At 42.0% G+C, this 21,502-nt stretch overlaps 1 protein-coding gene across 3 annotated transcripts in view; it reads left to right on the top strand.

Moving 5' to 3' along the window:
* The window catches only part of trak1a (trafficking protein, kinesin binding 1a), a 34,339-nt gene extending 14,363 nt beyond the window's left edge, over window positions 1-19,976 (top strand). For 2 of the 3 annotated variants that reach the window (XM_084557108.1, XM_084557107.1), the window contains exons 3-16: window positions 5,719-5,795; window positions 7,516-7,632; window positions 7,799-7,899; window positions 8,055-8,163; window positions 8,410-8,488; window positions 8,642-8,772; window positions 8,878-8,952; window positions 9,150-9,287; window positions 9,579-9,655; window positions 9,763-10,002; window positions 10,427-10,755; window positions 12,927-13,403; window positions 14,605-14,707; window positions 15,521-19,976. In XM_084557108.1, coding sequence (XP_084413234.1) covers window positions 5,745-5,795; window positions 7,516-7,632; window positions 7,799-7,899; window positions 8,055-8,163; window positions 8,410-8,488; window positions 8,642-8,772; window positions 8,878-8,952; window positions 9,150-9,287; window positions 9,579-9,655; window positions 9,763-10,002; window positions 10,427-10,755; window positions 12,927-13,403; window positions 14,605-14,707; window positions 15,521-16,577 — 3,084 coding nt within the window. In that variant the 5' untranslated portion in view covers window positions 5,719-5,744 and the 3' untranslated portion in view covers window positions 16,578-19,976. Of the gene's footprint in view, window positions 1-5,718; window positions 5,796-7,515; window positions 7,633-7,798; window positions 7,900-8,054; window positions 8,164-8,409; window positions 8,489-8,641; window positions 8,773-8,877; window positions 8,953-9,149; window positions 9,288-9,578; window positions 9,656-9,762; window positions 10,003-10,426; window positions 10,756-12,926; window positions 13,404-14,604; window positions 15,016-15,520 lie in introns of those variants that run through there. The other variant, XM_084557109.1, reaches the window with a different exon arrangement.
* Window positions 19,977-21,502: the final 1,526 nt, after the last annotated feature.

A 21,502-nucleotide genomic window follows, 5' to 3' on the forward strand; every position in this document is an offset into this window, starting at 1 on the left:
GTTAGTTTTGATTAAACTTTTACAAATCTGAACATTTTGCCTGCTCGTTGACAGGCTTCTAGAGAAAACTTTGCAGTAAGACTGAAAGATTGGCTTCTGGCATACCGCGGCATACGGATGATATGCCATTAGTATGCATTCTCACGTTTCAGTTGTTTTTCTGTCTTCAAATGGCGCCCTCCTGTGGTACTCACAACTTTGTAACTGTACATGTTCTCTGTAATTTTTATAGACCAAATGAATAAGATGCCTGATGTTCACAATTTCTACCGCTGTGCAGATTAAGACAGAGTAAAAGTTTGTCTCTGCAGATGTATGAGACTTGTATGATTAACCTGTGGTGCATTTAGCTCAAGTATTTGTGGTAATAGCTTATTTTAACATATGGAAAAAAAAAAAAATATATATATATATATATATATCAAGTGTGATCGGCCTTGGACAAGATAGGGCCACCAGATTTTTTTTTTTTCATGCTCACGCTGAGTTTTTTAATGAGTTGATATGCTGACATTTTCTTCATACTTTAATATGTCTATGAGAAATGCTGATATTCTCAGGTGCCTCATCCTTTCATTGTGCCTTTACATTTTCTGCACTGCGTCATTAGCCACTCATTAGCTTACTAAGCTGTTAACCTTGTTGGCTTCTTTATGCCATCAGTTTCCTGTTCTCACGACTTACAGATGTTATTCACGACTTCAGATGTTGTAACCATACTATCATATTCCATTTGAAGGAAGCATTTATGTTGATTTTCCAGAAAGTCCTGTTGAACATATCGGACACTCTGTTAGACTTTACGCAGTTTTGTCTTTTTGTTCATTTAAAGTTAAGGGTAGGGATCTGTTTATTATAGGCTTTGAACGTGCTGTAGAATATCCAAACCTGTCAATGTTCATAATGTTAAAATAAATAACACGCAATTTTACAGGTTAAGGAATTTAATTATTGGTGTTTTGAATTAAGCATATTTTTCCTATTCAAGACAAAACTATAACCTTTTCTCTTATGATTATACTCTCATTAAGAGACAGGGGAGGAAAGCTCTAGCCCTAAATAACGTTTTTTATCTCATGAATCTCACTTGATAATGAAGGTTCACCTGTGCCTGGCCCCACCCTAGAAACAGGTGATTGCCTGTTATTGTTTGCCCTGGCCGGTTGTCACCATAGAGGTGGAACGGGACTGTACCAAGTTACTTTCAGGTTGGGGGAGTTTATTTCTTTGGACTTGTTTCACTTGGACCCATAAAAACCCTTTAAAAGAAAACCACTGAATGTGTTGATCGGTTGAGGATTACAGACTTTAAATGCCCTTATCTGTTTTTTTTTTTTTAATCTTAAGAAGCTGATGATCAACCTCCTGTTGACATATGAGTGTGCTAGTTTGCCCTGTGCCTGTGGAGAAGTAGAGGAGGCCTTTCACTGACCAGTCACATAGGGGAGGAGGAGGAGTCAGGCTGTCTGGTCGCCTCTCAGAGATAATACACACCACTTTAGAAATTCATACAGCTGATACTACTTGACATACACGCACTGACTGACTTCGCCTGTCACATACAATGGAGTGGACAGAGAGCACTGTACCCTCTCTCTTATTACCAACACGCACAGTGTTAGATGTGTACATTCACATCTGTGCACACACAGATATTGATTCATAGATTAAAACCAAACCAGGAAGCAGCCATGACGTTGCTGCTGCCTTTGTGGTTCACTCGTTTGCACTAGTGCCGGACTGGAGGATGGCACTCTTCATCTCGGGCACTGAGGACGAGCTGGAATTCTCTAACCAGCCAGATGAGGACACAGAGTATGTTTCTTTGCCAAGTCATGAAACCACAGAGCAGGATGGAGAAGGAGAAGGAGAGCAGGAGGAGGAGGAATATGCCTGTTTTGCTAGTTGTGGAGTGTCCAAACAAGAAGAGGAAGAAGAAGAAATGGATGAAGAGCTACAAGTTTTGTATGAAGGTAGTTGTGATCATCATTTTAATCTGTGGCTCTTACTTTGGTTGCCACTGGTATGTGCATTGTCTTAGTACATCAAGCCTTTGTTGTATGTTTTTAATTAGTTGTTGTGAGGTGCTGCTTCTGATTCTGGAGGGTATTCATGGATACATGTGTAAGCTTCTATGAAGGCTGTCACGTCTCCTTAGGGATGTGCACTCTGCAGGTGCACTCCCTGATGCTTGTCATTTGGTTTTGTGTATTCGGTCTTGACACAGCATGGGTCATCTACATGCTGGGCTGACATGGTCAAATACGTGCTTGGCTCTTTATCCCAGCGGTCACGTCGGTGTAGTGTATTAAGTGTCAACAGTATAGTGTTTTAAATGAGTTAAAATTGGACATCTTGACATTTAGATGGTTAACTATTAATCATTTATGATGCCATAATTAAAATGACGCATGAAAGGCAGAGAGAGGGGTAGTGATGGTGGGAGAATTGCGTATATTTAGAGACGTGCACATGTACTATAATGTACTGTATTAAGCAAAAAACTGATAAAGTGAAAGAAAACTGATGAAGTGGAGCTTTATTACAAAATACGAATGAATAGAGGAGATAATTCAATAGAATACACAAACATGTTTGGTCTCTTTGTGTGAATGATTGATAGTGTATGAAGTGTTTATGAAAGCTTGGGAGACTTAGCTGTTTTACAGTGGCAATTGAAACAGCTGTAACCCCAGGTCCAATAAAGAAGCGTTACTCAATAATACAGTTGTCTACAGGTTGCGTTGTGGGTAGAATAACAAAGCCTCCTTTCTGTACGTCTGTTTCCTTGGTGTTTGTTTCCTTGAACTTGTGTGTTGTGTGTTGCCCAGTAGCAGTCAGGATCATTAGGCTGTCTGTAACTTCAGTTAGTACACAGACAGAAAAACAGGAATAGCAGCTGATATTTTCATACAGATGTTTAACTACAATTACAATCAATCCTTATCTATCTAAGGTGGAACGGCTATAGTTTTTAACGATACACCTGTTGTGACATAGGTGATACCAAAATTCTGACTTCTCCTCAGCTTTGTCATCCTCTTGGCAAAAAATAATAAGAAGAGAGTGTCTTGGGTTACCTACTCTTTGTGGAAAATACCGAGAAAACATTCTGATAACCTTCCAGTATTAGCTTACGTCTCCTTTTACATAAGCCACGTTGCAGCAGTTGCCGTCTCTTAACCTTCGTCCTCAATGCTCATTTATGAGCAAATTGAATTAATAAAGAAAACCAGGAAGAGAATATATTTTTCTGCTGGCGTACAAGCGTTTGTTATATCCCTTCAGCTCAGTTGTTTGACCTGGGTGGCGAGTTGCCATGGAAATAAACCAGCTTGTTCTTTGACAGAGAGAACACGCGTACAATGTGACAGGTGAACAGGCTGCACCTTGTCCTATCAATTGTACAATCTCATAATGGCGCTGATAGCTAATGCAATCAAGTGGGGCATTTCGTGTATGTGCTTGGCGATTGTCCTGCCAGTTTGCTCCCACAGTCTGTGCCTTAACAATTGACCGAGGAGAAAGGGTCCTTACTGTGTGTCTGTATACAACAGATGTGTATAGTCATCTGTGCAGTTTTACCCCTTAGCTTCAAATGATTAAACGCTCTGGACTGTGACTTTGGTTAGGTTTTAATCATGGCGGCAGTGTTGATGTTTTCTTGCACAAGGAAGACACCTCCTGATTTTGGTGATGTGCTGAATTTTCCTCCATTTGATTAATATGTCTGGTCTTGACTGAAATATCTCAACGTTAACGATTGTCAATTGTAGCTTAAGTAATACACAGACTTTTCCTCTAGCACCATCAGTAAGGTTAGAACTTTACTTTGTCCAATACCATGTCCAAAATGTTGAATATATGAATGTGTTTTGGTGCTTTTTATCAAATGTGACCATGCTAACATGCTAATCTCTGATGGCAAACTTTAAACCCACTGTAGTTTAGCATGTTAACATTATCACTATGCATGTTAGTATGCGATGTGAGCTGAGATGTGATAAAGACAATGTAATCTTGAGTTGTTTGACTTATGAGGTGTTACTAGAGGTGAAATGGTTCGAAAACTGGGCCTCCATGGAAACCTCGGGGAAAAGATTAATGATGAACATGCTGGTGTGTCCTTATTTACTCCAACATAATGTCCCTGTGAAGCTGCTCACTGTCGTACGTGCTCACTGAACCTTGCCTCGCTAGAAAACCTTATTAAATAATGAATGATGGGAAATATCAGCTAGGGCTTCAAGGCTATGTAGCCTTGCTCTGCCTGTGATGCAAGGATGGATATGAAAATACGGTGTTTGCATTGGCCAGCTATTTTGCATCCTGTGAGGCCTGTGAGTTGCGCTATTGTCTATGTTCCTGGCATGGCACTAAAAATAAAGTCAGTGGAAATTATTTTGTAATGGCATCTATTGTATTGTGAGTCAGAAAGCGTGAGATCACACACGTTATCTGTCCAACTGATAGAGGTGAACGTCCATCATTACGCTGTTCAAAAGTAAATAGACGAGTGAATGTTACGTTACATAAATGGGGCAACAAAGTCTCAAATAAACCAAGGATTATCAATACATTCAAGTCATACAACTTAAAAGGAAGTAGCAGAGCTGAGGTGTGACCCTTCCCTCTGATCACTGCGTCTACATTTAATAACTAATCTCCTCTTTATGACTGGGCAGGTAGAAGAAGCGTAGGTCAGTGCTAGAGGTGTGTTTACATCTGAGTAATACAGTATGATTCATGATTAATGTTAGTCGTGCTAGGTACAACATGAATTCCATCACGTATCTGTGCTGTTGTTTATTCAGGGCGTGGTAACCCCTCCACTTAGCTGAGTAAAACTAATACACTTCACCCTTTTCATATCTATGAGGATACTGGAAACGCCTTTCTTTATAACACTATAAAGTGGCTCCATACAGCCGGCATCTCTAGCAAACACTTTGACAAAAAAAGGTACAATAAAAATATCCCAACTGCTGTATACAGATAAAAATAAATAAATAAATAAATGAAGTGTGGGGAAAAAAATGAGAAATATTTGAGTGACTGCTCTCATGTGCAGTCATGTGGATCCTTTTGCTGTATGAAACTGCAGGTGTTCAGTAAACTCAGAGCAAAGACTCCTACAAAGAGCTGAAAGTGACAAGACTAAACTTCAGCTCCCGTTGATGTTTTATTAAAACCTGAATAATGTGAATTATTGCTGACTTTTATTAATCTGACTTGTACCAGACTCTTAATTATATACACATTTCAGTCTCGTATATATAAGTAATGCAAAATGAAACACAACATGTGCCAAATTTGTTCTTGTAAAAAAAATAAACATGGCAACTAAAGGCAAGTCTATATATTTTGTGTTCTGTGTGATGTTTATAGACCAATGTGGGTGCTGAAATAAAATGCCTGATGTTCAGAATTTAGATAGATGGATAGACACTTTATTTATCCCGAGGGAAATTCAGTGTCCAGTAGCTTCACTGCATGGAAACCGATATGAAATAAATCAGCAGTGTCCAGCCATGTATCATATGCTATTAGATGGTTTTATACGTATGTGGATTACACGGACACCTTCGCAGACAAATATTTAAAAAAAGGTCACAATGTTAATGTGGTTTAATATTGTGACTGGTGCGCTGACTAGGCACAAATCTTCTATGGAGAATTTAGCATTGAGCCTTTAATACCGTTTCTCTGTCTCTGCAGTGTTGTGTGCTGACAGAGTGGGCCAGATGACGAAGACCTACAGTGACATTGACGCTGTCACTCGATTGCTGGAAGAGGTAAGATCCCATAAAACGATCAGTCAAAGTAGAATAAACATAATGGACTACAGCAAGTACAGACAGTGAGGCACTTCGGTGTTTACTTGATTATGTCTACATATAGATTGCTGTATCAGGGTCAAAACCAAGCAGCTTTTATATAATCATATCACAAAAATTATTTCCGTATATTCAAATCTGACTGATCCACTTCAGCTGCTCGGTCACCAGCAGAAAGTAAAGCAGGAGAAGAGCTTCTGTAAACAGAGTGGTGTCACCGCTAAATGAACCATGAAATTCAACAATTGGGCAACTACTTTGTTGTCTAAACACAACATACAGAGACGCCTTACCCTCAGCACGAAGGTGACCTCCATTGCCATGAACAGATGACAGCTCTTTTCTATTGCCAGTATACACCGATCAGCCACAACAATAAAACCACAGACAGGAGAAGTACATAACATTAACCATCTTGTGACAATACAATGTTCTGTTGGGAAACTTTTGGACCTGACATTCGTATGGATGTTATTTAGACCTCACCCCATAGCAATGACATTCCTTGATGGCAGCAGCCATTCCCAGCAGGATGCAGCCTGACACACACAAAAACGCTTTAGGAACAACTCAAAAAACATGAAAAACAGCACAAGGTGTTGACCTGGCCTCCGAATTCCCTAGATCCCAAACTGATCAAGTATCTGTGGGATGCACTGGAACAAGCCTGATCCACAGAGACCCGTCCCCTCAACCCATAGGACCCAAAGGCCCTCATTAACAACATTCTGTTGCCAGACACCACAGGACACCCTCAGAAGGCCCATGTCCATTTTCTGATGAGTCACAACTGTTTTGGAGGCACAAGGGACACATACACAATATTAGGAAGGTGGTCATAATGTTATGCCTGATCAGTGTATCAGTGTATATGCATATTATATAATGTTCCTATCACCCTCTGGTTTCATTTAGCATTTTTCCTTGCTGCAGGGGTATTTGAAAGAAGATTAAATTGTTATGGAGGATTCAGTTTTCTTGCTTCAGAAAGGCAACTGGACTTGTAGAGTTTCTTGAAGATGTCTCATCCAAGTAGCTTCTTCATTTCTTAAGGTCTGGTGGGGTGTTGGGGTTTAAACAGGAACATCTGTGGGTGTCACCCATCAGAAACTGACGTTGGGGGAGACGGTTTGATCCTATCCTCTTTCTCCAATGAGTGGTGCTCTATTGACCCATTATCAGTCAGAGACTCCAGTCTCAAGGTGTGAACAGGAGTGAAACTTCTCGGGAACAGACGTTAAGACTGAATTGTAAATTAATGACCGATTATACCTCAGTCCACCTCCCCTGTTCAGAGAGGGATTTTCCAGTTTCACATAGATGATTTCAAATGAACAGGAATGCTGCGTTTCCTGATACCCCAGTTAATTTATAATTGACATTATGCAAAACATTAAAGAAAGGCAACTGGACTTGTAGGGTTTCTTGAAGATGTTTCGCTACTCATGAGTTGGTTATTTTAAAGGTAATGTTCAACATTTTAGGAACTATATTTTCTTCTCATCATATTAAACAGATGGTTACCAAACCCATGACTATCTCTTAACAACTGTAGCTTGAACAGCAGGACTTGCTAGCCTGACCATTGAAAGCAAATACGTGTATTTTTCTTGAATGTTGATTGGTCTCAAAACTGTGAAAACAAATATTTGTTAAACACGAATGTGTCCTTCTGCAGAAAGAGCGTGACTTGGAGTTAGCAGCGCGCATCGGACAGTCACTGCTGAAGAAAAACAAAACGCTCAGTGAGCGGAACGAACTATTGGAGGAACAAGTAGAGCACATACGAGAGGAGGTACATAGCCGGAGTGTCTCTGTGTGTTTCTGTTAAAATGTTATATTGTCTGTAAATATGCGTCAGTATAAGTACCTTACCAGTGGTTGCAAAAATCATGGTATAATGTGTGTTGATCTCCTGTAACAGTTCTCTATCTGAAGGCCTCCTATTTTCCCACTTACAGGTATCTCAGCTGCGTCACGACCTGTCCATGAAAGATGAGTTGCTACAGTTCTACACCAGCGTTGCCGAAGAAAGTGAGGGGGACTCTGCCACCGGCACACCGTAAGTCTCTTTTCAGTCACTTTGTCTCCTCAGCTTCCGTCTTGATCAAATAAAAATGAACCACATAAATAAAAAACACATAACACTTCAGACGGCTGAGGATAAAACTTTTGTGCTATAAAATTCTTCATTGTTCCTCATGTTCCTTCCTCTAGGGTGCATCTCAGTGAACCCAGTGTGTCAACTCCAATGTTTTTCCCCCTGGATTCACTGCAGAAGAAACTCAAAGATCTGGAGGAAGAAAACAAATCATTGCGATCTGAGGTAGACGTGCCACTGCAAACATTGTGGGGTTTTTTTTGGAAACAGCTGATGATCATCAACATCTAATTTTAATTGTGTCGTAAAACAGAGATGAATCCTGCTTTTTACCCCCAAAACAATCTACCTTCATTGTTATGTCTCTTGATGATCACAGAGTGACCTTGTCTTTTTTGACAGATTAATTATTAAGATAGGGAAGTGTGTGATATTGATTAGTATTGTCTGTTTTATCTTTTTTTCTTCCAGGCAAATCATTTGGAGACGGAAACTATCTCGTATGAGGAGAAAGAGCAGCAGCTTGTCAATGATTGTGTCAAAGAACTACGTGAGTATTTGACTGGGTTCATAATGTCTGAGCTGTCACTGTGATTTCAGCTCCTTCCTCATTCTCTAAAGTATTCTCTAGCAGTGTTGGCGTAAGCAGGCTGCTTTTGTTTTTGTTTTTTGTTTTTTATGAACACCTGTTCTTGTTTCCCAGGTGATGCCAACCTGCAGGTTTCCTCTTTGGCTGAGGAGCTGGCCAGGAAGAGTGAAGACGCTTCCAGGCAGCAGGAGGAGATCACGCACCTCCTCTCTCAGATAGTAGACCTCCAGAAGAAGGCCAAGCTCGTATGAAGCCTCTGACGTCTCTCACAGTTCAATGTTAAGTACCGAGTGTCTTCAGATAAAGTGTGGTTCACGCCTGCTGTCCCATTTTGTCTTTGGTGATTACAGTTTGCTGTGGAGAATGAGGAGTTGACTCAGCACTTAGGTGCAGCCAAAGACGCCCAGCGGCAACTCACTGCTGAGGTAAGGCAATCCATAACCTGCTAACTGTGGACTTATCGCTGTGTTTTCTGCTGCGGTAGCTTCCACCTACAAATATTAATGGTCTAGGACAGACTGCTCAAGAATGGCCTTGGAACATTTCAGCTGTTTTTTAGTATTATATGTGTGCTGTCTTTGCCCAAGTTTCATTCTTTGGGCCTTCCTTTCTATACCTTTAGTTGCAGGAGTTGCAAGATAAGTATGCAGAGTGTATGGAAATGCTCCATGAAGCTCAGGAGGAACTGAAGAACTTCAGAAATAAAACTCTACCACTCAGCACACCGAGGCGTTTCCATTCCTTGGGTCTGTTTCCGATGGTGAGTGAAGCAGTCAAGACTTTTCTCAATCCCCCAGTTCTATGTAGAGTGTTTTGTTACATCATGGGACCGGCTGTCAGTGTCACGGCATCCTCAGGGCTTTTATGGCAACCAAATGAAGTCAATGCTGAAGTGCCATAAGCTGCAGTTCCTCGAATGGCCACTTGATGATTGCTCCTAAAAACAGATGGCAACAGACGGAGCCACCACACTGAGCTTCAAATTATTTTATGAGCGACGTCATGGAGGGTTTGTCTTTATGGTTAGGAACAACTTATTTTTCTTCCCCAGGACTCTCTGGCAGCAGAAATAGAGGGCACCATGAGGAAGGAACTCCAGATGGATGATCCAGACGTAGAGGAGCAGAGGTATAACCCGTTTCAAAACCATAAAATGAAAATGCAGATGAAATAGTGTCAATTAATTAGTCTACCTTCATGAATGTACTCTTATTTACATGGTCACCTTTCTCTAGACTGCACCCAAAGCGAGTGTTCCAGACCGTGAAAAACCTCAACCTGATGCGCCAGCAGCGTTCCCCTGTAGCCCCCTCCCCTCTCAACATCCCAGGCTCCAATCAGACTTCATGCTTCACCTCAGGGCGCTCCAGCAGGGTGAGCACGCCTCGCTCCAACTCTATTTATGGTAGCGAGACCGGAGGTGGAATTATGCTGGACAACAGGACTGGCTGTATCCTGGAGAGCCCCGATGACGGGTATGGGCAGTTTTATTTAACGATTTAGTCTTTTGCTCTCACTGTAATTGATTTATCGTTTAAATTTTTCAAGTAAACGTCACAAACATCTTCTCAAATGTGACGGTTTGCCTTTTTGTCTGACTGAGAATGTGTTTTTTATTTTTTTTTATTATTTACATTTCATACCTTGAATCATTAATGGAGAAAATATTCTGCAGATTAATTGATCATTTTTGAATTGTTTAGTTTCTCTTCCTTCCTTTTTGTCCAAGTTCTTCCACCGTGCTAGTGTTGCCAAGCATGTGAACCTAAATTTCAATTTTCAGGCTCCTGTCTTTTTGTTATCTCACAGAGCAAGGACTAAATGAGCTTTACGAAAGAACAAAACAGAGCGTCTTACTTTTTAAGTCTACATTGAAAACCTCTACGTCTAATTCTCCAGGTCGGAGGACTCTAACAAGCGCCCCCCTGGTACTCCCGGAACGCCGGGCAGCAGAGACCTGGCGGCAGCCCTACGGCGTCTCTCTCTCCGCCGTGACAACTACCTCTCAGAGAAACGCTACTTCGAGGAAGAGCGGGAGAGAAAGCTGGCTTATCTGGCCAAACAGGACGAAAAGGGAGGCGGGGAGAGTAGCGGAGGGCCAGGGACCCCGACAGAGAGCTTGCTGTCGCTGTGTTCACATCCCTCCCTCGGAAGCGTCTGGTCGGGATACTCATTCACAGCAAGGTCCTACCTGCCGGAGAAGCTGCAGATTGTAAAGCCGCTAGAAGGTGATTATTCTTCTCAGAGCCACGAGTCCACTAATAATTCACAGAGTAAAAAAGAGAATCAAAATCTCAATGTTCAAAAAGCCTTTCACAATGAAAATGAGAGTTTAAAGAAAAATCTAAACCTTAAACAAAATTCCAAGGATAGTTTCCTAAATACGCCAGAAAATTACACTCAAACAGATCAGACACAAAGCGAAGCCCCTCAGAACCAGCAACAGACTCAATATCTGATTTTTCACAACCACAGTCAGTCCAAAATCTTTCTGAGTGCCTCGCTGGATCGTAACAAGCTGCGGAGGAGCTCCAGTTTGTTAGAGCTGAGCGGCCTGTCGGGCTCACAGCCTCCCCGTAAGGCTCCACTGGCTCTAGCCACAGGTCTGCTGGAGGTGGTAGAACAACAGGAAGGTAGTTTACACCTTCAGCACACCTTTTATTTTAGACATACACAGCCGCGCTGCTGGTTTGAAATATAACACACTAGACAGCCCACAGTGTAACAGTGCTAATGGTTTTTCAAATCGTATCTTGCTACTTAAAGTGTATGATCCTTTGCACATATTCAGACGTTAGGAGATGTACAGGCAATGCCTTATTTTTAATTGTCCCATTTGTTGCAAGTACACCACAACATGTGAGCACTGCACAGTGTGAGTATGGTTTGTATTAAATGGCACTTCTGTATGTTTCAGCACATGTTGGAAAAGTTTCTTAGGCCTTGCTTTTTAAAAGGTGGCTTTTATAATCCTGTAATTTATTATTTTCCTACTGTATAGCTTGTGGAGACGGATTGTTTTTATAAAGTAGTACGAGCTGAGAGTAATTTTCCACATATCCCTATACTGTCAAGTTGGCCAAAAAGCAACAAAAGCCTTAAACCTGGTAAATTATTCCATTTAGTCCTTATTTCCTGTTGTATGGCATCACCTAGCGTCCAGACTTTGTTATAGCACTACATGGTAACACTGAAATCAGACTTCTAAACGCCATATAATTTGTAAAGGCCAGAAAATGAATGAGACATAAAAATTAAAACATGAAATGTAAGATCTATTATTTTGTTCACAATTACATTATTCATACATTTCTGGCTGGTGCTGTCAACAGGTGGGTTCGAGCCATTCTACTGTTTGTACTCCCACTTTCACTCGTCTTTTGTTGCCCTTTCTTTTCTTCATTTCAGTTTTGTCATTGCACTTTATTTCATTATTCTACCTGTCTGTTTTCTCTGTTGATTATTTCCTGAATAAACTCGTACTAATTTTCTGACCTTTTCTCTTATTCTTTTCTACTCAGTTTTATAGAATAGAGTTTTGTACTGACACCTGTCAACGTGTATCATGAGAAAACAACCATTCACTGGACTTGAAACTAAACCAAATATCTGTGCAAGCACTCTGTCAACAAACACATCACCTACACTGGCATTATATTTACTGTCGCCGATGTATGTGTGAGACTCTGTTTATATGCTTTTGCAAGATACTGCAGTAAAAGTAGCTAATGGAATATATCGTGGGAAGCTGAACTGCTTCAGGTTTTGGGAAAAAGGTGTGCTTATGGTCAGCCCTCTGGGAATAAGCATATTGAGAAAGCCGAAGTTGGACAACTGTGAATCCTTCTTTTTCTTCTATAATAAGCATGGACTAACGCAAGTCACACTATGTAGATGCGTCTGAATGAGTGGACAGAGTAAAATTGATTTGTTTGTTGCACTCACAACATTAGAAACGTGGAAATGTTCACCAACACCACTAAAATTATTGTAAAGTAACAACCAAAAGGCAATTTGAGAACATCTGTTTAGTCGGTGACAAATATTATCACCTTCAAACAGCTTTATGCATAAGTGACAGGAAGTGAAGAAATGGCCTCCTCTTTTATCAGATGAAATCAGCTCTACTTGCTATGTACAGTATGTATGTACACAGTTACAAAGAATTCATTCTCTGCATTTACCCCATCCACGTGAACACACTTGGAGCAGTAGGCAGTCATACAAAGTGCCTAAATAGCAATTTTAGGTTTTTCAAATTCAGCAATGGAGATACGCAGGATTGAACTAGTGCACTTTAAGTCTGAAAGCTGCTTCTCCAACCTCTAGTCCTCACCCTGACACATGAAAAGAGAAGTGAATTTGTATAACGCTAGATTATCCTGTTTTTCTCTCCCAGGCTCCGCTACACTCCACGCATGGCAGCAGTTGGCTCAACCCCACATGGGCGCTCTGCTGGATCATCGGCCCGGTGTGGTCACAAAGGGCTTCCGCACTCTAGCGCACGAGGAGCAGGAAGACAGCAGCTGGCCACTGGACCAACCAGAGGAGGACGAAGCCTCATGTGGCTCATTTACAGGCTTGTCGGGAGAGAGCTCTGTTCCCATGGATCTGCCTCGCTTTACCTCAACTCCCTCTGCCTGCTACGGCAGGAATAGCGCCACTGGTGAAAACAGCCAGCCAGAAACACTGAATGGAGCTATATGCGGGGCCAGAGAAGCAGTTGAAGGAAAAGGTGGACATGTTGCAGGCATGACATTTCCTCTCTCCAGCCCTTCCGCTTCTTCTCCTCTCCCCTCTTCTTCAGAGATGAATGGACACGTGGACCTTAAGGAGATCCAAGCCTTACAGCCTGCCACTGTGGACCACATGCCTGGTGAGGGAGCCTCTTAGGGGTCACAACACAACAATCCAACCTCAAAATCCTCATTTTGTAACCCTGGAGCATGGGGAAGAAGGAGGGGTGGGAAGTTAAGGGACCGGGGAAGGCATTCACAGGACATCTCACAATCCCAAAGTGACATCCCTTCCCGCATGATAGAGCCCATGTGTACACACCTGCACACCCACCCATCCATCCCAGGAGCAGTCCTTGTTGTGGGCAGCCATCGAACCCCATCAAGACAGAGTACATGTTATTTTTTTTTTTTGTTCTTTAATTTATATCTTCATAGTCTTCCTTTTCACTGCCACACTTTGCTTCATTTCAGCCAATCACGCTCATTTTCCAGTCCTCTGCAACACTCTGCTCCTCTTAAACCAAGTCTTCTACAGTCACTAGAGAAACTAACTGAAACTGATTTGACACTAAGCTGTAATATCCATATTAGATTCATTTCATTTCTAAAAACACCAGCGTAGCATTCAAACGCACGGAGAAATATCACAGCTGAGGTCGAGTTAATGCTCACGTACATGCGTACGTGCTGTATCAGGTTGTTATTAGTGCAGCTGTTCGGGTCACACGAACTCGTGACGTCCACGTGTGTTGGATATTGGAGCTGGCTTTGGTGTAGGGTCACCTTCGCACGTAGACATGGTATTCTTCTTCAGTGCAAATACTACTGTACTACAGAGCCTTTAAACCAAGGCAGCAAAAAACATAGCTGCTCTGAGCCTTTATATTTATTACAGTCGGCTCCATGTGATGCAGTGGAGGTCTTTATATTTTAGCAGAAGCGTGTTTTTTTTAGTATTATTATTCATGAATCATCAACAAACAAACGCATTAGCCTAACTAATACACATTACACTATATTTATTGAATGCAATGAGTAATGATTTTGCTTTAAAAGGGATACGTCATTTTTTATGACAGATTTATTTGATTGAATTGACTTAAATCTAAATTTAGCTGGTCGATTCTGTGTAATGGAATCAGTAGATGCTTCATATACTTATTTATTCCTTTTAATTGGGGTTGCTGCTTTTGCTTGGGGCTTATTCTATGACCATGGCCTGTTTTCTTCTCCATTTTGTTGCATATAGTGTATTGGTTGAGTATCTGTTTGTTAAATTATGTGTCTCTACTAACGGCCTTTCCTTTATGTTTTCCTTCCCCTGCTTCTCCCCTCCAGTACATTTCCCAGGGAAGTGTATGTCCCACACTAGCTCCACCTATACCTTCACCACCTGCAGGATTCTCCACCCCTCTGATCAGCTAACCTCTGTGTCCCCCAGGTAAAAGCACAATTTAAACACTCTAAGTCTATTGTGACATATGCCGGTTGACTGATTATACATTTTAAAATGTCCTTGTATATTTGATATCTCAAAGTGTAGTAAATAACAATGAACACATGATGGCAGCCATTCATTTTAACCAAACAAAACACAAAAATCTAAAAACTAAAATCTCTTTATAAAAGGCTCCTTCTCATTTCCCTCAAAAACACATTTGGATCCCACAGGACCTGGCTCATCCTCTCCATGTCCCCGCTGTCTGATTGGCTTGACAGGTCATGTGATGAGGAAGGAGTGGAGTTGTATCATATGGTGGTCATGGCTGAAGTAGAGCAGGCCCATTGAGTGCACCTACTGTTGTGTACATGGGTGAGGAGATGCATGGGTTGTGCATTCCTAAACTTTCTAGGTGTGTGGTGTGTAAACCAGAAGTGATTCGCTCTAACTCTTCTCAAACGGATCAGACAGTGTTGTGTGGGCGGCTATGTCACAGCACTGCATCTAATTTGCCTGTAGTGGTCCCAACTAACAACCCAATGTCTCCAAGATAAGTTTCTGCGCCTCAGAGCAAATCTGAGGGATGTAATCTAAACATCAAGGTCTGGTTCCCAGGACCTGTGTCCGGTTACCATTTAAAATATGTTGAGTTATTTGTAACAAATAACTCTGTGTGAGTCTTATATGTACTGCTCAGTTGCCTAAACATGTTTCATTCATGCATGGCCATGTTTTAGACTGCCGGTGTTCATAGATGAGAGTTTATTTTCAGTATTGACTTGATAACACATTTCTGTCTCTGTCCCTCTCCAGCCCAGCTATGGCCTCGTGTCAGAGCAGTACTTGTACACCTACCTTCACTGCCTCCCCTATACCTTTCTCTGCCCCGCCCACACCTTCCTACACGCCCTGCTGCACCCCTCGCCGCCTCTCCCTCTCTCTCTCCCTGGCCGAATCCTCCACCAACCTTCGGGACTCCACCAAGACCACCAGCACCTCTCTAGGCCTGGTGCGCCTGCTGCTGGAGCATGGGATTTCTGCCTCAGTGTATAACCCCTGCAGCTGGGACAGAGGGTTGGATGCTTGCAGAGCCTCGATAAATGTGAGCGGAGCGCAAGAGCCGAGGTGGACGGAGAGACCAGGAATGAGAGAAGACAGACCGCCGTCGAAGCGGCCAGATACCCTCCTCCTCCTGCAGCCCTCCACCCCACCCAGCTCGCCCTGCCCCAAATCTGCCTCTCCCACCACTACAGGGCCCATGTTTCAGTTCAGTCCATCCGCTGATGACCCACCGTATTACGATATCTTCCTCGCCTCTAAGCCGGCACGTACCATTCTGAGGGAGGTGCTGGGGGAGGCAGAGCGAGAGGCCCAGATGGACGACGACAGCCAAACAGAGATGACGAACCTGCGACTTGTGGACAAACTGAAACGTTTCCGCACACTTTCCCCTCTTTCCACTTCGGCTTCATCCGGGAGTACTCTGCTGGCCCCCTTTGCCTCCACTGGATTAGGGAACAGTGCATTGGGTGGGGGGCTTCCAGGTTTGAACACAGGGCTGAGAAGGAATCGAAGTTATCCCGCCATGGTGGGGGCTAGTATGGCTATGAAAGACCCGGGAGGCCCCCCCAGCACGGAGATACTGATACCACATACGATGCAAGCCTCACACACACAACACGCACAGGACACGAGCAAAATGCAAACTAACCACACACTAATCCCAAAGGCCAAACACATACCGCAAACTCTACATGCACTGGAAACACTCACACCTCAGACGATAATACAGAGACACACCAGGCCAAAAGACGGATTGCGGGATTCGGCAAGACACAACCAACACAGTGATGACGAAACTGGAACATAAAAGGAAATATTCAGTGTATCAGCCCATAATATACGACACACAATCTCATGACATGATTACACACATGTATTTATTTAAAAAAAAATACCATACAGAACCATACGGCCGTAGAGTATACCCAGATGAAAGAGACAGTCCACCCAGAGACTCACTAAAATAATTACCCCTGAATGAACCAAACCAGTAGTGGCCGAAACTGTTACACTGTGTTATACTCATACTGTCAGGCCAGATTGATGATTACTTTGTTGCCTTCCTCCGTGTTTATTGTAGTTGTATATGCAATATACTGTGTCATATAGTGTACTATTAAAGGCCCAATCTGGCGTATGTACTGTGTTCCCCCCCCAAACATGTTTTTTAGTCTTGTTCTCCCTCTCAGCAGCCGTGAGTGAATTAAAAAAATATATAAATATATGAATTTTAAATATGCTGTAATGACCTGAATATAAGTTTGTTTTTTGAGGATTATCTGGGATAACGCTGAGTTACTTGAACAAAGTGCTGCATCATGTGGCCTTAAAGGACCAGTGTGGTGTGTTTAGTGACATCTAGTGGTGAAGCAGCCAACTGCAACCTTTGGTGGCCACCAGGTGACTTTAGCTGCTCTCAAATATATAACTGTCTACAATTGTACCAAAAAGTCATAATACATCAAATGATGAAATTACTTTTGATATTTAGATTATTTTTTTTCCAGTTATAAATTATTAATTTTCTGCATTATTTTAGTGTTATTTGTCTATTTTTGGTCTACTTTAGGAACATGGTGACCCTCCCTCTGTAGATATGAATCATTCTAAGCAAACAAAACCATAATGATTCATAGTTACAGGAGATTATAAACTAATGTAAAGTTTTGTGCCCTCTTCATTTCATATCCAAAAACTTTTTTTGTGGATAGTCTGATATTTTGCACACACAAAAAAAACTATTTCATGTGTCCACTCTTCTGTCTAACATATGAAATGGTCTTGCCAAAGAAGATAGAGAGACTAATTAGGACAATCAACTTACTCTAAAACCACTGTTGTCTTATATTCAGGTCATTGCGGTATTTTTTTTAATCCCTGATGGTTTGTTTGTGCTGCACTGAAGTTAAATGAAAGACGGGCCACAAATGCTCTAGAGATTATTTTCTACCAGCAGCCCCTGTCGTGATTCTGTAATTTGTACTTTAAAAAATAATCCAGATTGGGGCTTTGATATGTCCTCCTGCTGTGACTGAACGTTCTTATGTGCCTAAAAACCAACATATTACTATCTCCTAGTAACCTTTTGTTTTCTTTGATTGCTTAACTGTATTCATTTGCCTTTTATTACATGATATGTAAATGCGAGTAATAGTGCTAATGGGTTAATTTGCATCTGAAACTGCCCACGCATGCTCGTTTTGAGATGCCTGCTTGTAGCTCTTTGTTTTGGTCTCCTAATGAGATTTAGACACCGAGGGGAACATGTTGTACACAAATCGAAATGCGGAGCAACTCCAGCCAGACAGCCACCTGTTAAAACGCTCACTACAGACCTGCAGACAACACAAAACATTTTTTTCCCCTCTTTGTTTTCTATTTTGGTTCACCTCTGCTCTATTCATCTCGTCATTATAGGCAGAGTTTGAGGGGAATGTACGGTGATTTGATTGTGAGTGAGGCGTGACATGGGCACAAATACCTTAAGCTCTCGCTAAAAACCAAAGTTGAAACCAGGGTCGAAGCCCGTTCGCAACATTGTGCACATTGTGTCTCCACAAAGCAGCTTCATAGCTAAATCGAATCACAGATCGGCACGGTTTAATTTACTGTGTCAAACTCAAACAAGCATGTGGGTGGAATAAAAAAATGTAAAGCAATATTAAACAATGAGACTTTTCTGAATGTAACTGTAAAAAAAAAAAAGAGAGAGACTTGAAATATTCAACAGTTGGTTTTAAGAGCCTGAGCTTGTATCTGTTGATGAAGGGAAGTGTTGCTATCGCTGACTCAGTTTCAGTGTCTACCTCAGACTTTGATGCATGTAACAGCCCCACCACAAAGAAGGACAAATGGTTGAGGTTCGTTTTATTTTTAAGACACACTTTCTGTCAGCTTTATTTGACAAGTGGGCAGCTCAGACATGTTGCCACACGTCTGTCTTCACTTGTGCTGATCATGGAGGTTACATCCGTCAAAGTCTGAGTCGTGGACGTTGGAAGTGGACCGATGACTGATTGAATGAAATGGGTAAAGCAGCTGGCTGTGATGCTGGCGATCTGTTGTTGTAATCCTTAATGATTAAGGGGCTAAACCTGCTGGGAGATTAATGATTATTAAATATATTTATCATTAGAAGCATTTTACTTAGTTTAAGTGAAGGTCTTTTGCAGATTTTATTTATTTTGTCGATTCTCAAGTTTGTGCTATTGTGGTTCAATGCTCAACATTTCTGTGGCACTTAAATTAAAATGGCTTCCTAGCAACATTTCCATTAAAAAAAAAAAAGTATAATTAGCTGCCTACAAGCCTGCAGTACATTGATGCTGCTTATTACTCTTTGTATTAAGCAGCATGGCAGTGGCACATTTAGTAGAGAGAGAGAGAAAAACAAAGCCAATTTACAGTATTTAAGAACAAGTGTTCGGACTGAAGGAACGGAGAGTTGGCGTGTTTGTGTGTGCTGGTTTTACTGTGTATCATCTGAATGTAATTTATTGCAAAAAGTAATCTGCTGTAGGGCCATATATTTGTGTACAGTATGTTGATTTAACTTGAGTTTGTTATCCTCGTTAGGGGGACTATTATGACATTGTAAATGTATGCATCACAGATATTCATGCTTTTTTCTTTTCTTTTTTTTTTTAAATAAAAAGTTGGAAAAAGATGAGTTCAATTAGTGAAAGGAAGGAAAACAAACTTCTGGTCAGGGATTGATGAGTTCTATTCTACAGAACAGACTGTACTGTCAATAAAATAATAAAAACATGAAGACTGACTTGTCTGACTTATTCGGTAAACACTCATTTTGTGAAGCTTGAGTCCAACGTGACTCACATTTGGTTCACGAATTACAGCATCCTTTACCATGACGATGCCAGCTCTGTGCTAGCTGAACAGCAGCTGACGACTAGCTGGGACAAACAGCATGAATACATGGCCCATATAGAAAGGTCAAGAAATCCCATGACCCTGATAAAGGCTACGAGCTGAAACGCGTCGGTCTAATAAAGTTGTTCCATTAACTACAAGCGCTGCTGTGGTCTTGGCTTTCCTACAATTTACCTTTCACCTCCAGGCTCCTTGGTAGCAGGTGAAGTCGCACCAGAAATACAGTGTTTTCTACGTGGCATATGTACACAGGGTCCCGTCGGACGGTTCCAGCGTGGCTGAGTCTAGGGGTGAGGTTGCAAACAGCAACTGACTGTACTGAACACCAGTACAGCTCACACTACACACTCCTACACACTAGACACTATGATCTCCAGAATGCATTCCTATATTTAAAAATACTTCAAAAATGACTCCTGCCCTTTTATTGTCATTCTCCACCATAATCTTATTCCACCATTTATTTTTCACCTTCAAAAGCTGTCTACCAGTCTAAACATTTAATCTAACACATTCATATAGTGGCTTCATCGGCTGCCGTCCAGCTCTCTCATCTTTAAGTGTGTATTCGTTTGGCTTTCACTGCTTCCACTTCCAGCTTCATGCCACAGGGAGGCAGTGTGTCTCAGAGAACGGACCCGACAGCTGGCGCAAACACAAACCGCGGCCAACTCTTAAGCCCGCAGAAGAAAGCAAACTGAAAGATTACGGGAAGCATCCAGTGTTGATCTAGCAAACCCATGTGTGCTCTTCCTGACCCGAGAGTGGAGCTTAGCCGCTTTCTCTGGGCTTCTCCTCCTTCCTGTCTCTCCTCTGGGCTAACTCAGGGGTAGAAAGACTTCACCAACTCTCACTTTTCTGAGGGCTCCAAACTATTGTTTATTTATCGTGATTATGATTATGAGCCTCTTGAAAATCAGGAGAAAGTTAGAAGAGAGACTCGCAGGGAGGCAACTCCAGAGTGTTGTCTGGAGAAGAGAGAGAGGGGACAGATGGACAGACAGCGATGGATGAATGCGAAATGTCTTCGATGCTTAGAGGAGGACTGGCAGGTGTGTGTGCTCCCACGGGGGGGGAAATGAGAACATTCTGCAAAGCTGAGTCAGCCAGGGCAGAAAAGTAAAAAGACGCAAGAAGACTGAGATGATGGTAGAGAAGGATTCTGTCTCGCTCAGCTTGTTTAGTGATGATATTTCAGTTCAGATCAACAATGGTCCGTTGTAGCTCGTGATCTGTGGAGGTAAGTACCAGTATCAGACGGAGATGGCTGTGCTAATCAAATCTAGTGCTGGAGATCTGGAACTGGAATCTTAGTGGAAATTATAGAGAAAACACTAAAAAAAATCTCATCTCAAGATACACAGACCAGCCACAACTTTAAAACCACTGACAGGAGAAGTGAATAACAGTAACCATCTTGTGACAACACAATGTTCTGCTGGGAAACGTTTGGACCTGACATTCATGTGGATGCTACTTAGACATGTAGCACCCACAAGGCACCCCCACCCCATAGCAATGACACTCTTTGATGGCAGCAGGGAAGTAGGGACAACTCAGCACAAACAGCACAAGGTGTTGACCTGGACTCAGAATCCACTAGATCCCAAACTGATCAAGTATCTGTGGGATGATCCACAGAGGCCCCTGCCCTCAGGACCCAAAGTCCCCCCCATTAACGACATCCTGTTGCCAGACACCACAGGACACCCTAAGAAGGCCAGTGTCCTTTCTCTGATGAGTCACAACTGTTTTGGAGGCACAAGAGAGACCTACACAATATTAGGAAGGTGGTCATAATGTTATGCCTGACCGGTGTACAAATGTTAATTGTCTCCATCA

This window comes from Chelon labrosus (assembly GCF_963514085.1).
Source record: "Chelon labrosus genome assembly, chromosome: 12".
NCBI classification, from domain to species: Eukaryota; Metazoa; Chordata; class Actinopteri; order Mugiliformes; family Mugilidae; genus Chelon; species Chelon labrosus.